The sequence below is a fragment of the Drosophila obscura genome, unplaced genomic scaffold, assembly GCF_018151105.1.
Source record: "Drosophila obscura isolate BZ-5 IFL unplaced genomic scaffold, ASM1815110v1 contig_165, whole genome shotgun sequence".
Taxonomy (NCBI): Eukaryota; Metazoa; Arthropoda; class Insecta; order Diptera; family Drosophilidae; genus Drosophila; species Drosophila obscura.
The window spans coordinates 937,454-951,726 of NW_024542752.1; the positions used below are offsets into that span (position 1 = coordinate 937,454).

The 14,273-nt window shown below is 48.6% G+C and overlaps 5 protein-coding genes across 9 annotated transcripts; all 5 read left to right on the plus strand.

Annotated features, from left to right (window-relative positions):
- Positions 1 to 1,240: 1,240 nt before the first annotated feature.
- LOC121403887 (protein bric-a-brac 1) lies at positions 1,241 to 3,708 on the plus strand. Its single transcript, XM_041591976.1, has 6 exons — positions 1,241 to 1,570; positions 1,653 to 2,095; positions 2,184 to 3,186; positions 3,260 to 3,384; positions 3,463 to 3,584; positions 3,653 to 3,708. Exons 1-6 carry the CDS (start codon positions 1,280 to 1,282, stop codon positions 3,706 to 3,708), a joined length of 2,040 nt encoding a protein of 679 aa, XP_041447910.1. The 5' UTR covers positions 1,241 to 1,279.
- A 2,486-nt stretch (positions 3,709 to 6,194) lies between these two features.
- On the plus strand, positions 6,195 to 8,048 carry LOC111081604 (trypsin eta). Its single transcript, XM_022377712.2, has 4 exons — positions 6,195 to 6,383; positions 6,947 to 7,136; positions 7,220 to 7,499; positions 7,570 to 8,048. Exons 1-4 carry the CDS (start codon positions 6,308 to 6,310, stop codon positions 7,963 to 7,965), a joined length of 942 nt encoding a protein of 313 aa, XP_022233404.2. The 5' UTR covers positions 6,195 to 6,307; the 3' UTR covers positions 7,966 to 8,048.
- Positions 8,049 to 8,078: 30 nt separating this feature from the next.
- On the plus strand, positions 8,079 to 9,918 carry LOC121403885 (trypsin). Of its 5 annotated transcripts, XM_041591965.1 has the most exons (4): positions 8,082 to 8,290; positions 8,372 to 8,552; positions 8,618 to 8,892; positions 8,955 to 9,918. In XM_041591965.1, the coding sequence occupies exons 1-4, from the start codon at positions 8,218 to 8,220 to the stop codon at positions 9,395 to 9,397; spliced, it is 972 nt and encodes a 323-aa protein (XP_041447899.1). In that variant the 5' UTR covers positions 8,082 to 8,217; the 3' UTR covers positions 9,398 to 9,918. The 5 variants fall into 5 exon arrangements, with proteins under 5 accessions (XP_041447901.1, XP_041447899.1, XP_041447898.1 ...); XM_041591967.1 differs by having other exon boundaries at positions 8,079 to 8,556; positions 8,618 to 8,906; positions 8,975 to 9,064; XM_041591964.1 differs by having other exon boundaries at positions 8,082 to 8,552; positions 8,618 to 8,906; positions 8,975 to 9,918.
- Positions 9,919 to 10,616: 698 nt separating this feature from the next.
- Positions 10,617 to 11,955, plus strand: LOC111081606 (trypsin-2). Its single transcript, XM_022377714.2, has 3 exons — positions 10,617 to 10,763; positions 10,817 to 11,042; positions 11,116 to 11,955. The coding sequence occupies exons 1-3, from the start codon at positions 10,691 to 10,693 to the stop codon at positions 11,867 to 11,869; spliced, it is 1,053 nt and encodes a 350-aa protein (XP_022233406.2). The 5' UTR covers positions 10,617 to 10,690; the 3' UTR covers positions 11,870 to 11,955.
- Positions 11,956 to 12,057: 102 nt separating this feature from the next.
- Positions 12,058 to 13,180, plus strand: LOC111081607 (trypsin zeta-like). Its single transcript, XM_022377715.2, has 2 exons — positions 12,058 to 12,341; positions 12,406 to 13,180. The coding sequence occupies exons 1-2, from the start codon at positions 12,103 to 12,105 to the stop codon at positions 13,124 to 13,126; spliced, it is 960 nt and encodes a 319-aa protein (XP_022233407.2). The 5' UTR covers positions 12,058 to 12,102; the 3' UTR covers positions 13,127 to 13,180.
- The last annotated feature ends 1,093 nt before the right edge of the window (positions 13,181 to 14,273 follow it).

The window sequence follows — 14,273 nt, forward strand, 5'->3', positions numbered from 1 at the left end:
CCTCCCTCCCTTCCACAAGCAACGTTTTTCGCTTTTCCTCCTCCAGCCTCGTGGAAAAACCTTCTCTATAGTCCCCACCGAAGTCATTGACGCTTCTTTGTTGCTGGAAAAAAAAATCTCTCTCCTCTCTCTCTCTCTCTGGATGCTGGGACCCAAGGTTTTTTGATCAGTTCGCATGCTGGAGCATAAAGGGAGAATTTTGATTATTTATTGAAAAGATTTTGTGTGAAAAAATTTGCCATATATTTAATACGGAAAATACCTTGAAATGTGAAAAAAAGAGAAAAAAAACAAACAAAAAATCTTCACATTCCCAGGCCTGCATACAAAAAAGTTTTCCATTAATCATTGAACAGTTGGGTGGGCTCCGGCTCCAATTGACATTTACACGGACACGGCAAAAGTTCCAAAAAGGATAACAAAGTTTATCGCGTAATTCGAGTATAATACTCGCACATTGAACGAGAGAAAAAACCAAAAAAAAAAAAGAAAACAAAAATATAATAATTATTTTTATTCATGCGTGTGTGCTGGTATGCAGATATCTAGTATAATGGAAAAATAACTCTTAATTTATAGTCAATTCTTTAATTGATTAAATGGCAATTGTACGTAAACAAAAAACAAACAAAATTTCTTTGAGTTTTTTATTCAATGGGTAAAAAGAGTTTTCTTTCCATGAAAGTCTTTCCATTGGATAATAGTATTATTATTATGTATATAAGTAGAGTGTATTGAGACAACAATTTGGTTGTAGAGCAGGATGAATAGATCACGCCCCACGCACCCATACATGGAATATATTTTGGTCGGCATCTACTGCTACAGATATCTAATGAAATTTATGATTAAACAAGAAAAAATATATAATCTGATCATCTGATTTATTTATACGAATATCAAGCCAAAGATAAAGTTTTATAATATTTTTTTATGTTCCGTCAACTTGGAAATATTATTTTATATATTTATATTTATTTATTTTGTTTTGTTAATTTATATTTTAAGACTTTATTTTGTGGCATTAATCCACAACAAAAAAAGCTACAAATCAAGCTAAAAATTGTCGTATAAATGACAATGGTATGAAGACTGTGTGATATCACAGTAGGTCTGACTTGTTTTGAAATTTTGAAAAACTAAATACAAGTACTTACATTTACATATGTACTTCAATTGCAGAACATTTAAACGTCGTCGCCAGCAACAGGAACAGAAGCAACAGCAGCAGCAACAGCAGCAGCAACAGCAGCAGCAGCAGCAGCAGTTCGGCCTCACCATGCAGCCGCAGCAGTACTGCCTGCGCTGGAAGTACCACCACAGCAACCTGCAGATGATGTTCTCGCAGCTGCTGGATCGCGGCTGCTTCTGCGATGTGACCCTGGCCTGCGAGGGACAAATGATACGCGCCCATCGCGTGGTGCTGTGCGCCTGCAGCACCTTCTTTGATTCGGTGCTCACGAGCTATGCCAGCGAGCGGGATCCCATCATTATCATGAAGGATGTGACCTTTGCCGAGGTCAAGTGCCTCATTGAGTTCATGTACAAGGGGGAGATCAATGTGGAGCACGTGAGTATACTGCCACTGAACACACTGAGTCCCCCCCTGCCACCCTGCTCATGCTCATCACACTGTTTCTGTTTCGGTTTAGGCCAGCCTACCGTCGCTGCTGAGGACTGCCGATGAACTGAAGATCAAGGGTCTGGCCGAGGTGAGTTGGCGCGACGACGAGGATGGTCCGCCGCCACCCATACCCGCGGCCGTGTTTCTCTCGCCGCCGCGCAGCCTGGCCGAGAGCTATGCCCAGGACATGCTGCATCACCAGCAGCAGCAGCAGCAACAGCAACAGCAGCAGCAACAGCCGCAGGCAGCGCTCCAAATGGGTGCCACATCAGAGAGGGATCACGATCGGGAGCCCTCCATGGAGAGTGTGCTTGGCCGTATGCCTCCGCAGACCCCACAGCCGGGAACAGGTGGAGGAACAGGAGCCAGTAGCGAGCTGCAGGCGGCCGTTGCACCCGTGGAACACTTTATGGGACCGAAGCGCAAACGGGGACGTCCCCCACTTGACGATGCCTACGATGTATTCAATGTGTAAGCCACTCAGACCTCAGAGATCCCCCACCCACCGGGCCACCTGCTAATTTGCCTCCTTACTCCTTCTCTTTCGTGCGCGGATTAGCCGCAAGCTGGTCCACTATGCTGCCAGCCTGGAGCCCGCCCAGCGAGCATATTTGGAGTCGGCCCGTCACTTTGCCGAGGAGCCGCCACAACAGCTTGCCCCACATTCCAGTACGCTGGCCTCCCCGCCTGCCTCCACCTCCAGCCTCCTGCCCAAGCAGCGACAGCGCCACCGCCATCATCAGCAACAGCAACAGCAGCAGCAGCAGCAGCTCCAGGCTGGCTCTGAGCAGGACTCGGATGCAGCCGACAGGGCCAATGGCATTCAACGCGGCAGCTCCACGCCCAAGCCCAGCGATGCCAGCGAGGCGGCCAAGCATGTGCTCGAGGCCCGAAATGAGGCGGATCTGCAGGTGCTGGGCACCTCCACAGTGGGAGCGGCCTCCAAGAAGCTGGAGAAGATTGGCGAGCGGCGGGAGCGACACGGCAAGCTGCGCCACGCCCGACGCCACTACGGCGGCGGAGAGCACGAGAAGTCCTCCGAGAAGCGTCACGCCGAGGAATCAGCCCAGGGCCAGAGTGCCAGTGCCCTGCCGCAGCCCGTGGAAGAGATCGAGAACGAGCATCTGGTGGCCAATCGGGCCGAGTCGCCCGCTGCCCGCTGCCCGTCAGCGCTGGTGCCCGCCAGCTTCGGCCGCAAGTACGAATCGGGTGTGGGGGGCAGTGCCTCCGCAGGCACTGGCGGCTATTTGCTCCACGAGCATGGCCTGCTGATGCCCCACGAATTTTCACCGAGTGTGGCCAGTGCAGCAGCGGCCACCGCTGCCGTGGCCGTGGCAGCAGCTGCTGCGGTTGCCGCCAGTGCCAGCGCCAGTGCCAATGCCAATGCCAGCAATGGAAGCCACAGCCAGGTCGGCGAGCAGGGGGAACTGGAGGACTACGACGCGGCCGAGCTGCGTCTGACCAACGAGGAGCTGTCGGAATGGCAGGACGTGATCAAGATGGACGACTACTTGGCCAAGGGACGTCGTCCGCAGTTCTGGGAGGAGCCGTTCACCAAGCGCGTAAGTCTCCGCATAACCTCACTTATATATTGAGTGCGCCTGAGTGCATTTCTTCTCATGTGCTGCATTCCAGGTGCTGGATGCCATCAAGAACAAAAGACTTGAGATGAAGAAGGCCGCCCGCATTTTGGGCGTTTCCTATGGCACACTGTACGGGCGCTATCGCGAGGTCTATGGCTGCCTCAAGCATCCCTACAGGTGAGCAGACGCCCACCACCATCTCCACCACCAGCCATGTCATCCTAGTCCGGCACTACTCTCCACTCTTCCACACAGCTTCACGAACTATCGCAACTTTGGGCCAGCGCCATCAGCTGTTGGCGGCCAGTTGGCCGTCAGTCAGCCTCGCTTCGATCTCAGCCTACGCGCTGGCGCCGCACAGCCCTCACAGTTGGGTGGTAAGACAGACAGTCTAGCAATGCTCTCCCCAAGCACTCACTCAATCCAATGTGTATTTGTTTTTCAGAACTGGGAAAGCTAAAGAAGGATTTGAGTGAGCTCTGGACTCGTCCGCAGATTTGAGAGCCACCATTAACAGCAGCCACAGCAGCGACAGCAGCAGGAAAACCAACGAAAAAGTCCCGAAATCTGAAGCGCCGCCCACAGGCTGATTTAGGAGAGGGAAGAAGATGCGGTAAAAAGACAAAATGATCACGAGGCTAGTTAAAAGCAGATGAAAAGCGGGACAAAAGCAGAAATCCCACATTAATTTTTTTAGTTTTTAGTTATTTTTTTTTGTCTTCGTGTTAAAACCAATAACAGACCAGATTTAAGGTGTCTGCTAGGGGGGGAGGGGAACTTAATTTAATATAATAATTAACCATATATTATGAAACTAAATCGATATATATATATATATATATATATACATGCACACACACACATATACATATACGTATGTAATGTATGCATATTAGCTAATGTAAAGTACAGGCATGGCGGATGCTGTACTAGAAACGGTATTAATCAGCATTCAATGTGAATTATAAGCTGCGTTAAGCAGCGTGTTTCTTTTTTGTGGTAGTGAAATTCTGATAATACAAAACTATGAAATCTAGTTAATCATTTAACTTAATAATAACAACTGACAAAACGGGGGAATCCCCGCCAACAGTATGGACAATTTTTTTATAAGTTAACAAACACACATAAAAACAAGAGCAACAGCAACAACAACAAACAATATGTATTACATACAAGAAATATGTTTGAAACGAAATAAAACAACATCAACTTCAATTATTTCTAAATGCCATACCGAACGAGTGTATTTTTGGTTTATCGCGGGGCTTAACTGTACTTGATTGACATTACTGTTTATCGCACAAAAGTATCGTCTGCAAATATATTTTATCGATGGTCGGGTCAATACTATCGACAATATTTTAAGCTGCACAGCAAAAACAAAAATGAATTATTTCAAGCATATAATTTTTATATGATTGTACCATAAACCTTCTTCGAAACCATTGCTTCTTCTGAACACGAAAAACATTGCATTAATGGATTGTACGAAATTTACAATTTGAATGTTCAATTTCAGTTCAGTACTATCGATGGTGGGCAGCAACAGTCGATGTTCGGCCAAATATTTAGCAATCGATAATATTGTTGGCGCCATAGATTGATTTCAAAACTTAGAGCAGGAACAAAGCGCCGTGTGCTTTTTTAAGATTAAGATTTTTAGAGATTCTCAAGAGGATATAGCAGAAGGTTTCCAGTGATTAAGGCAGGAGCAGCAGCAAACACAAAGCGGAAATGAATCTCCTGTTGTAAAAGCACAAAGTATAAATAAGAAACGCGTAGATCCCGCTAAAGCTTTTCCAAAACTATAGCAGGAGACTTTGCAACTCTTGTTGCAAAAATATTAGAAATTAAAGATTCTGCTCAAAAAGTACAAGGTAATCGCACGAGAATGGATCCCCCGCAGCCATTGAAGTTCCTATTGCAGTGGCAGAAGGAAACCGTGAAGGAACCGTGTGCGTGAATGCCGCACCCACTGCATTGCATTCAGTATTAGCTTCCGTGGGAAGACATGGAGATGGAAAAGACCCGAAACCTGTTGTAGCAAAGGAGTAAACAAAATCAGGATTAATATTTAAATCTATGTACCTTAAACAGAAGTAAAGCTTGTACTAAATGTGTATGCAAATATGTACATGTAGCACATCAATTGTCTTCGCTGTAGTCTATGGTCAGCCCATCAGGCATGCCCTAGCAAGGCTCCAGTGTGGCAATTGAAAGGTGCCAGCTCGGAGCTGTGTAGGCCACCAGGTGCAATCTATGAGACTTTATAGAACAATATTATTTTGAATTCTCTTCGCTTTGATGGTATAACTTTTATCGCCGCCAGCCGATCGCAAACGGGCCATATCTATTATGGTTCTGGGCTGGGCTGGTCTGGTCTGGCAAAAGCCCAATCTTACTCATCCATAAACGATTAGTCACGGCATCACTGTGGGATTGCTAAACTCGTTGAAATGTTTCCCCCTTTCCCTTTTCTCCTGCCTCGCAGCGGGGGCATGCCTGATGCCTGTTTAGGGGGCAACACCTGAGTATTCAGGGATCTACGTGAAGGCTGCTAACACTGGCGATTGGCTCTTTGGGGGGTAATCTATGTACATACATATGTCTGCAGGTATGTGGGTGGGTACAATAGGTTGGTGCCATCGAAATCAAATGAGAATTTTGCTCTGATTTTGGCTGGGTTTTGTTTATGACGCCCTATCGAGCGGTTGTCGATGGGCTGCTCCGGCTTTGGCAACATTCAATTTACGCACAGTTTGTGATAAGATAAAGCCCAGGGGACGATGGGGGTAACCACAACCTTGCCCGCCCGCCCGCCTACTTCTATTGTATTTCCAGGTACTCGTACTCGTATATAAAACAATATCGTCTGATTTCGAACTAGCCTAGCGTAGCCGGGTACGGTTCCGGCTCCGCGAAGCTCATTGCAGTCGCTCGATTCACGAAATTCGGTCGATAATTGCGCTTAAATTAAAACTTCGAACGGTTCTGCATCGGCAAACGAGTCCAAAACGGACGAAACGGATCTTCCCGCGTTCGCTGTTCACTTATAAATATTTTTTTGATTGTTCTTCTTTTGTTTTTGTTGTGTCAAATGCATCCCCTGTGGTTCAGTGCCATAGTGGCGGCGGTGGTAGTGCTGCTTGGCCCCACGGTTGCCTCCACTGAAAGTGAGTCACGGAGTTTTTGTTTCCTTATCAATCTGATAGTGACTGCCGAGCACGGGCCATCGGGTCCATTGATGGCTGTGTGTTCGAACATTTACAAATGATACATCAAAATGTGTGTGTGCAGAAAAAAAATGTTCATACGGTTTCTAGTATATTGAAAAATATATCAAGCCGATTTGAATGTGGGGATATATGCATAATGGAATGTCATTACCCCACAATTATAACATTTCGAATTTCAACAGCAAAAGTCACATCAAAAGGCAGTCCGAGTCCTCCCAAAGCCAAAGCGATTCGGAAATTGCAATTTTGGATTATTTAAAATTTTGGTTTGTGGTTTTTTTTTCCTATTGAGCTCAACGATTTCCAATGCTCTTGATTGCCTTGAATGCCTGTAAACATATTCCATATTAATGGCAATTGCGATAACAGTTTGGTATCTTAAATGGAATATTATTGGCAGCTTTTTCCCCAGCTGAAATTGGTTCTCAAACCGAGCACAGATAACCAATTAAGTATTAGATATTTTATTCCTTGCTTTCTTCCTTCTCATGCAATAACAGGCAGCAACTCCACCCAACTGCTGCAGCCAAAGGTTGTGGGTGGAACGGCCATTGACATTACTGCAGCCCCGTACACAGTCTCGGTGCGTCTGACGTCCAGGGATCGTCGCAAATTCGGATCGGGTCACATGTGCGGCGGCGTGCTCATCTCCCAGCGCCTGGTGGCCACGGCTGCCCACTGCTGCTACAAGTAGGACCCCATTTTTGGACTCGCACCTCCCGCCAATTGGTGTACAGCTTTTAATGCGGAGTTTTTTGTTCTTCTGTTTACAGCTCGGACACCAGTCAATATCGAGCGGCCGGCGAGTACGTTCTAGTCATGGGCGGCACCTATCTGGCAAGCAAAACCAATGAGACACTGGTGTATTATGTGCAGCAGCTGATCGTTCACAGCAGCTACGACCACGGCTCGCTGACCAACGACATTGCGCTGATGTTCATCAATGGCTACGTACCCTGGACGTGGCCGACAGCGAAGGCCCTGGCCCTGAACAATCAGTCGCTGGATGTCGCCACCGCGTGTGTGATCACCGGCTGGGGAGTACTCATCTCTGTGGGTTTCACCATCACCCTCACCATCACAGTTTTGTACATTTTTCATTATCCGGATTTTTTCGTCGCAGGGCGGCTCCAGCAGCAATACGCTGCAGACGGCCACAGTGCCGACGGTCAGTTATCCGACCTGCTATTTGGCCTACCCCCCGTACGTGCCCAGATCACAGATCTGCGCCGGCTACACGAGCGGCGGCATCGATGCGTGCCAGGGCGACTCCGGGGGACCGCTAATGTGCAATAATCGGCTGTCCGGTCTCGTGTCCTATGGCGATGGCTGTGCCAAGCCCAATGCGCCCGGCGTCTACACCAATGTGTCCTATTTCCAAGGCTGGATTGTCCAGCAGAACAATTCGCTCAACTACTCGATTTACCGCAATGGCGGCGTGGGCCACGGTCACAGCGCAGGTTTCGCCTTTGCGCTGCTGTCCGCCATCTGTGTAGTGGCCGCTGGATTATTGCGGTAACGTGACTGGGATAGCAGAATTAACACGCTTATTTATGTATGTATGTAGGAAAATAAATGAATTTAATTGAATTGGAGAGCTCACTTCACTCTGTTTAGTATATCGATAGGTCGTACGAACATCGATACATCCATCAGCTACCCGGCAGCTTGAAAGGCAAAACTTTGTTTACGTTTTGTTATTGAGCTTTAGTTGAGCTAAACAAACAAAACAAAAACAGGGTGCCGTGAAGATTTGTATGGAATTATTACGATGGACACACCGTGGCAGCTGCAGGTGCTCTTGCAGATGCTTCTATCGTGGACATTGGCGGCCAACGGGCATCGTGAGTTGTTTCCCTCTCTCCGCCAGGGCACAACAGCCTCCTCCTCCGCCACAACAACTCTAAACGTGCTCTCCGATGCAGGCAAGTTCGTGATGCTGCCGAAGGTGGTGGGCGGCTATTCGATAACGATCGAACAGGTCCCGTTCCAGCTGTCGGTGCGTCGCCGGACGATGCACGAAAGGGCATACGGATTGGGCCTCATCTGTGGCGGGGCATTGATCTCGCAGCGTGTGGCCTGCTCGGCGGCCCACTGCTATGCCGTGTGGGTACAACCTTCTGCTCCTCGTGTGTGCGTGCACCTTACCTCCTTACCTCCTCCCATTATAGAAACAACACACACAACCCGGTGAGGTATCACGATCCGACCATGTTCGTGGTGGTGGCGGGCAGCACACAAATCGACCAGGCCGACAGGCACACCAAGGAGTATCTGGTGCAGCAAATCATCGCCCACAGCGCCTACAATGCCTCCTCGCTGGAGAACGACATCGCGCTGCTCTTCCTCAACGGCTACGTGTCGTGGCAGTCGAGGGCCGTGCGAGCCATTCCGCTGGCCACCAAGGCCCAGACTGAGGGCACCACGTGCCTGATCAATGGCTGGGGTAAGATCACAATGGTGCGTTACCCTCATACCCTTCGCATTTGCTCGCTTCCTCACTCCCAGCTGCGAATCTCTTCCCGAAGGTGGGCAAATCGGCATCGCTGCAGCAGGCGCCGGTGCCCATCCTGAACAAGAGCCTCTGCCGTGCCATCTACATGCTGCCAGTGTCCCAGCTGTGCGCTGGCTTCATGCAGGGCGGCATCGATGCCTGTCAGGGTGACTCTGGCGGTCCCCTAATCTGCGACGGCCAGCTGGCGGGCATCATCTCGTGGGGCGTGGGCTGTGCGGATCCCGGCTTTCCCGGCGTCTATACCAATGTCTCGCACTTTGTTGATTGGATCCAAATGGTAAACGCCACGCTCGACTACTCCAAATACACGGTGGTGGGCTCGGCGGATCTGGCCAGCGGTGCCCAACGTACCTGGTGGCTGGCCTTGGCATTTCTGCTTATCGCTCTGGGCGGGAGCTGGAGCGGGGGCTGGAACTTGAACTGGAACTGGGGCTGATGATGTGCGGGCCAAGATATGGAATGTTGGACAGCAATAATAAAATCATCATTCAGCTTGTCTCTTCTGTCATTTAATAATCTAATCATCTCCGCATACGCACTTGTGTATCGATTGCCCAACCATAGATACAGAAATCGAATTGCCGTATGACTAAAAGGGTGACACAATAACCAATTTTAATCAGCCACAAGGACTGGGACAGGGAGTGGGACTGGGACTGGGAGTGTTGCGCCTGCCCCTCAAGATCAAAGACCGAGAAAACCCAACGACCTACACCTACCTCCAAGACCCAACAAATATCGTTTTAACTGCTCGATTCTGTGGGTTCCAATAGATAATATTTATTAACGGATAAGAGCGCATTCAATATATCTGATTGTTATCTGATGATATGCCAAATCAAATCATAATTGGATCATAAATATGTACAGACAATACGAGAATGAACCGAAAAGTACAAACCTCCTTTTGGATTTTTGATTGTTGCAATTGCCGAGCCTCGAACCTCTTCAAAATATCTTTAGTACTTATGTATATATATATATATTTTGTGTATATATATATATTTTCTACATACATATATATTTGTTATTGATATTCCAAATAAATTGTTTTGCTTGCCTCGCCCAGTTACGTAAAGGTAAATAATTTATTTAACTCTAACATGAGTATATGGCACACAATTAGTTGGCGGAGTTCTAATTGAAAATTGATAATAGAAAATAGAAACGGTTTAACTTTCCCCGCAGAAATCGAGAATTTATGAATCGCAAATGTTTGGAGAGGCTTTTTGACGCCAGAAAATCGCATTGTAACTTCCTTTTCCACTTTGAAGTGTGTCATAAATCTGGGGTAAGCCCAAAGATTGCGCTACGGAAAATCCAAAGTACATCCAGAGTAGCAGCCACTCAAGGAAGGCAGCCAGCCCCCTCAAAAAAAAAAAAACAAAAACAAAAGACGAATGGATGGCAGCACAAATGGAAAAGGAATGTCTTCGGGAGCGCCAACGATGACTACTGACAGGCGCTCTGGACTGGCCCCCGAAGGGTTGGGGTGTTGGGACGTTGGGGCGTTGGTTGATTAGATTATGATGCTCATGTATGTGGTAGTAGCAACAGATTTATTTGACGCATATATCAGCCTATCGATGGCCTATCGTCGTTGTCGATCGGCTACAATCCGATCCGTTTTTGTCGCTGTTTTGCTGTTCGGGGTTCGCGGTTGGGGTCCGGTTCCGCCCTGGCCCAGCCATTAGTTTGGATTGCCACGTCGGGCAGCTAGCAACGCAAAATGGTTCCGATATCGATACAACTCTGGGCGACGACATTGGCCATCATCTTCCTGCTGCCCACGGCCCTAAATGGTTCGTTCAATCCGCATTCCATGTGCAACTGAAACCAACTCCTAATCCCACAGGTGGCTCTGTGCCAACGGCTGGCGAGGCTAGAGCGATTCGTCCTCGCTTCGATGTGGATCCGGGCAGGATTATCAATGGCACTGAGGCCACCATGGAGGCCACCAGGCATCAGGTGGGACTGAGGAGGGCCCTCAACGATGGCTACTACTTTGGCACGGGTCACATCTGTGGTGGAGCTCTGATCCGTCACAACTGGGTGCTCACTGCCGCCCATTGCTTTGTGGAGTGAGTGTGGCTCCTGCCCCTGCCCCACGCCTCACCCCCTCCTAATCGTACTTTTTATTTTGTGTGTTTGCAGTCAGGAGATCTACGACGGCACCTTCGTGGCCAAGGAGAAGTTCATTGTGGTGATGGGCAACGTGGATCGCTTCAATCGCACCAACTCGCTGACCTTCGAGATTGATCTGCTCGTCCTGCAGCTGGACAAGTTTGATCTGAGCACCTACGACAGGGACATTGCCCTGCTGCGGCTGAACGACTCAGTGCCGAGCAATCATCCCACCATACGGCCCATCGATATCACCGCGCTGGCAGTGCCAGCGGACACCGTTTGCCAGGTGACGGGCTGGGGCTACACGGAGGCTGGCTACACCTCGGACTACCTCATGACCGTCGATGTGCCCATGATCAGTGAGGCGGTGTGCATCAACGACAGCGATCTGGGGCACCTGATCAAGCCCGGCATGGTGTGTGCCGGCTATCTGGAGCAGGGCGAACGGGATGCCTGCAGTGGCGATTCGGGGGGTCCACTCGTCTGCCGCAGCCAGCTGGCCGGCATCGTATCCTGGGGCATTGGCTGTGCCGAGCCCAATTTGCCGGGCGTCTACACGGAGGTCTCCTACTACCACGACTGGATACTGGAGCAGATCGGCGAGGAGGGGGAGGCGAGTGGGGAGGGTAGTGGCGAGGGCAGTGGCGAGGGAAGTGGTGACGGTGAAGGTGAGGGAAGTGGAGATGGAGATGGCGGTGGTGCCAAGGCAGCCCTCGCTGGCGTCCTTAGCCTCCTCCTGCCTGGCCTCCTCTCCATGAGGTTATTTTCAAGCCATCTCTAGTGTTCTCTCGCCCGCTTTCTCTCTCTTTTAGTAGCAAATAAAATTTGTATCTATTACTTAAGGAAATGTCTCTGATAAAAAAACTCCCTGCAGCTGCAGCTGGCGTCTGGGCATAGTGGGAGTTTCAGTTGGTTTCGGTTTCGTATTAATTGAAAGGGGGGAGATAGTGGCAGGTGGCTTGGCAATTTCACTCAATTCAAATACGTCCCTGCAACAATACTGCCCCGTGCCCCATGCAGCTTCTGTTGCTGCTCTGGCTAGTGATGCTCCCAGCGAGCAGCATTGGCACTGAGGAAGAACAATTTGAGGAGGAGGAACCATTTCCAAGAGCGACAGCTGCCGCATCGATCGGTCATCTGGCCTCGCTGCGAATGCTGAAAATGGAGCGCAGACGATTTGGGGCTGGCCACATCTGTGCAGGCTCCCTGATCCGCGTCAATGCAGTGCTGACCGCCGCCCAATGCTTTGTGGAGTAAGTCGAACTGGCGTTGAGCTGAATAGCTGAATATGCGCTCTATCTCTGGTTGTTGTTCCAGCCGGGAGATCTTTGATGGCAGCTTTCTGCCCATTTCCGAGTTTGTGGTGGTGCTGGGCACGCCCCACCGCTTCGCGGGCAGCCCCAACACCATGATCTTTGGGCTGAAACATCGCGTCCTAATGCAGGACAAGTTCGATGTGAAATTCCACGAAATGGACTTGGCCGTGCTCATCCTCACGAGATCCGTGGCCCAGCAGCACGCTGTGGTGAAGCCAATAGAGCTCGCCGATCGACCCTTTAAACGTGCCACCGAATGCCAAATGTCCGGCTGGGGCCGCAGCCCAAGCGGCTTTAGTTCTGCGGTGGCCGTGTCCGTAGGCATACCAATCATTGGGCCCCGCATATGCCTCATCAAGCAGACGACGCAGGAGTTTTTCGTGCAGCCGGGCATGCTGTGTGCCAATCAATTGGGCAAGTTGAAACGCGGCTACTGTACCGGGGACGCGGGCGGTTCGCTGGTGTGCGAGGGTCAGCTGGCGGGCATCGTGTCTTGGGGCGTTAGATGCGACACGCCCCACCATCCCGGCATCTTCACGGATGTGCTGTACTATGCCCAATGGATAAATGACAGTCTGGACAACCCCACCCAACTGGACGACTACTTTGGGAATATCGCCAAGCCACTGGCCTGTGGCGCCCACCCCGGGCAGGAGATTCTGTTTCAGTGGATTCATTTTGTACTATTTGACATATATTTTATAATGGCAGCAGTGCAATAGTACTGCTATCCGGCCCGGGGCCATAGCGTATACGAAATATATCTTAAGAATCTTTGCTGCTTCGCTTCGGTGTGTCGCAGCCAACTTCACTTCGTAGCCGTCAATAGTTTCTGCACGATAGCTTTCATATCGATAGTCTGCACGCGTCACATGGTTGCATTCATTAGATTTATCGACGCGTCTGGCAGCCATTGGCAAAAATTCCAAGGAATCAAAATTAAATCCTATTGAAATGGGACGCCATCACCTGGTCCAGACAAAGTTTGTGCTAAGACATATCCAGCCGGGCATTCACATACGCCGTCGGTTCAAGAAAGGGGAACTGTGTTACACCGATTATTTATTTATTATTGCAGGCCGTCGAAATGGATTTTGGATCGCAACTAGTCAAAATCGAAATAAATACATTAACAAATATACATTTAACCTGAGCCACGAGAATCAATAAAGATGTTTGCACAGCAACTAGCAGGAAGCAAGAAAACTCATTGAATCCGCGCTGTGATCTACCTTTCCGGCAGCGGTGGCTTCTTTTCGAGGCAAAGGCAGCTTTGTCATTTTATCATTAAAAGTGGTACGTATCACAGGACCCAGAATTGGCTTCCAGAGTGGGTGTTCATTTTTTATATTTTATTTATGTACATTTTTTTCTAAAGAAATTCTTTTTATTTGCGCCATTTTGGAATAAATGCTGCATTATGCACAGCAAAATCAAGCAGAGCGTGGTTCGGTGGGTTAAGTCGAGAGGTTCGAAGCGTGCACGGACTTTCTTTTTTTTTCTTAAACAAATCTTTTTTTCCACAGTTTTACAGTAAAAATTACATTTTAAAATTGTTTTGATTTTTTTTTTAATTTAGCTGGCATTAATTAAATATTTAACTGTTAAAAATTTAAGAAGAGCTTTTAATTTTTGTTGTTTTTTTCCCTATTAAATGTTGAAAAAATACCATATGAAAATTACAAAAATTTTACTTGAAAAACAGAACAAAAATACTGCAAAAAAAAAGTACACCATAAGAAAAATGTAACTTAAATTCGCGTGTCTGTGGCGACACCTGACGGTCGCGCTTAACTTAGAACTTCCACCAGGGAATCCAATTCAGAAACCAATTTAGCCGTGTTTCACACCATCAGCTTTTCACGTGAC

Excerpts from the sequence above, each read along its gene's own strand:
- LOC121403887 (XM_041591976.1), top strand. The coding sequence starts at position 1,280 with ATGCAGCCGCAGCAGTACTGCCTGCGCTGGAAGTACCACCACAGCAAC. Across the intron at positions 3,187-3,259 it reads AGGAGCCGTTCACCAAGCGC|GTGCTGGATGCCATCAAGAA; the intron begins GTAAGTCTCCGC and ends GCTGCATTCCAG. Across the intron at positions 3,585-3,652 it reads ACAGCCCTCACAGTTGGGTG|AACTGGGAAAGCTAAAGAAG; the intron begins GTAAGACAGACA and ends TTTGTTTTTCAG.
- LOC111081606 (XM_022377714.2), top strand. The coding sequence starts at position 10,691 with ATGGTTCCGATATCGATACAACTCTGGGCGACGACATTGGCCATCATC. Across the intron at positions 10,764-10,816 it reads GCTGCCCACGGCCCTAAATG|GTGGCTCTGTGCCAACGGCT; the intron begins GTTCGTTCAATC and ends CTAATCCCACAG. Across the intron at positions 11,043-11,115 it reads GCCGCCCATTGCTTTGTGGA|TCAGGAGATCTACGACGGCA; the intron begins GTGAGTGTGGCT and ends GTGTGTTTGCAG.
- LOC111081604 (XM_022377712.2), top strand. The coding sequence starts at position 6,308 with ATGCATCCCCTGTGGTTCAGTGCCATAGTGGCGGCGGTGGTAGTGCTG. Across the intron at positions 6,384-6,946 it reads CACGGTTGCCTCCACTGAAA|GCAGCAACTCCACCCAACTG; the intron begins GTGAGTCACGGA and ends ATGCAATAACAG. Across the intron at positions 7,500-7,569 it reads GCTGGGGAGTACTCATCTCT|GGCGGCTCCAGCAGCAATAC; the intron begins GTGGGTTTCACC and ends TTTTCGTCGCAG.
- LOC121403885 (XM_041591963.1), top strand. The coding sequence starts at position 8,218 with ATGGACACACCGTGGCAGCTGCAGGTGCTCTTGCAGATGCTTCTATCG. Across the intron at positions 8,553-8,617 it reads GCGGCCCACTGCTATGCCGT|AAACAACACACACAACCCGG; the intron begins GTGGGTACAACC and ends CTCCCATTATAG. Across the intron at positions 8,893-8,954 it reads GTGCCTGATCAATGGCTGGG|CTGCGAATCTCTTCCCGAAG; the intron begins GTAAGATCACAA and ends CCTCACTCCCAG.
- LOC111081607 (XM_022377715.2), top strand. The coding sequence starts at position 12,103 with ATGCAGCTTCTGTTGCTGCTCTGGCTAGTGATGCTCCCAGCGAGCAGC. Across the intron at positions 12,342-12,405 it reads GCCGCCCAATGCTTTGTGGA|CCGGGAGATCTTTGATGGCA; the intron begins GTAAGTCGAACT and ends TTGTTGTTCCAG.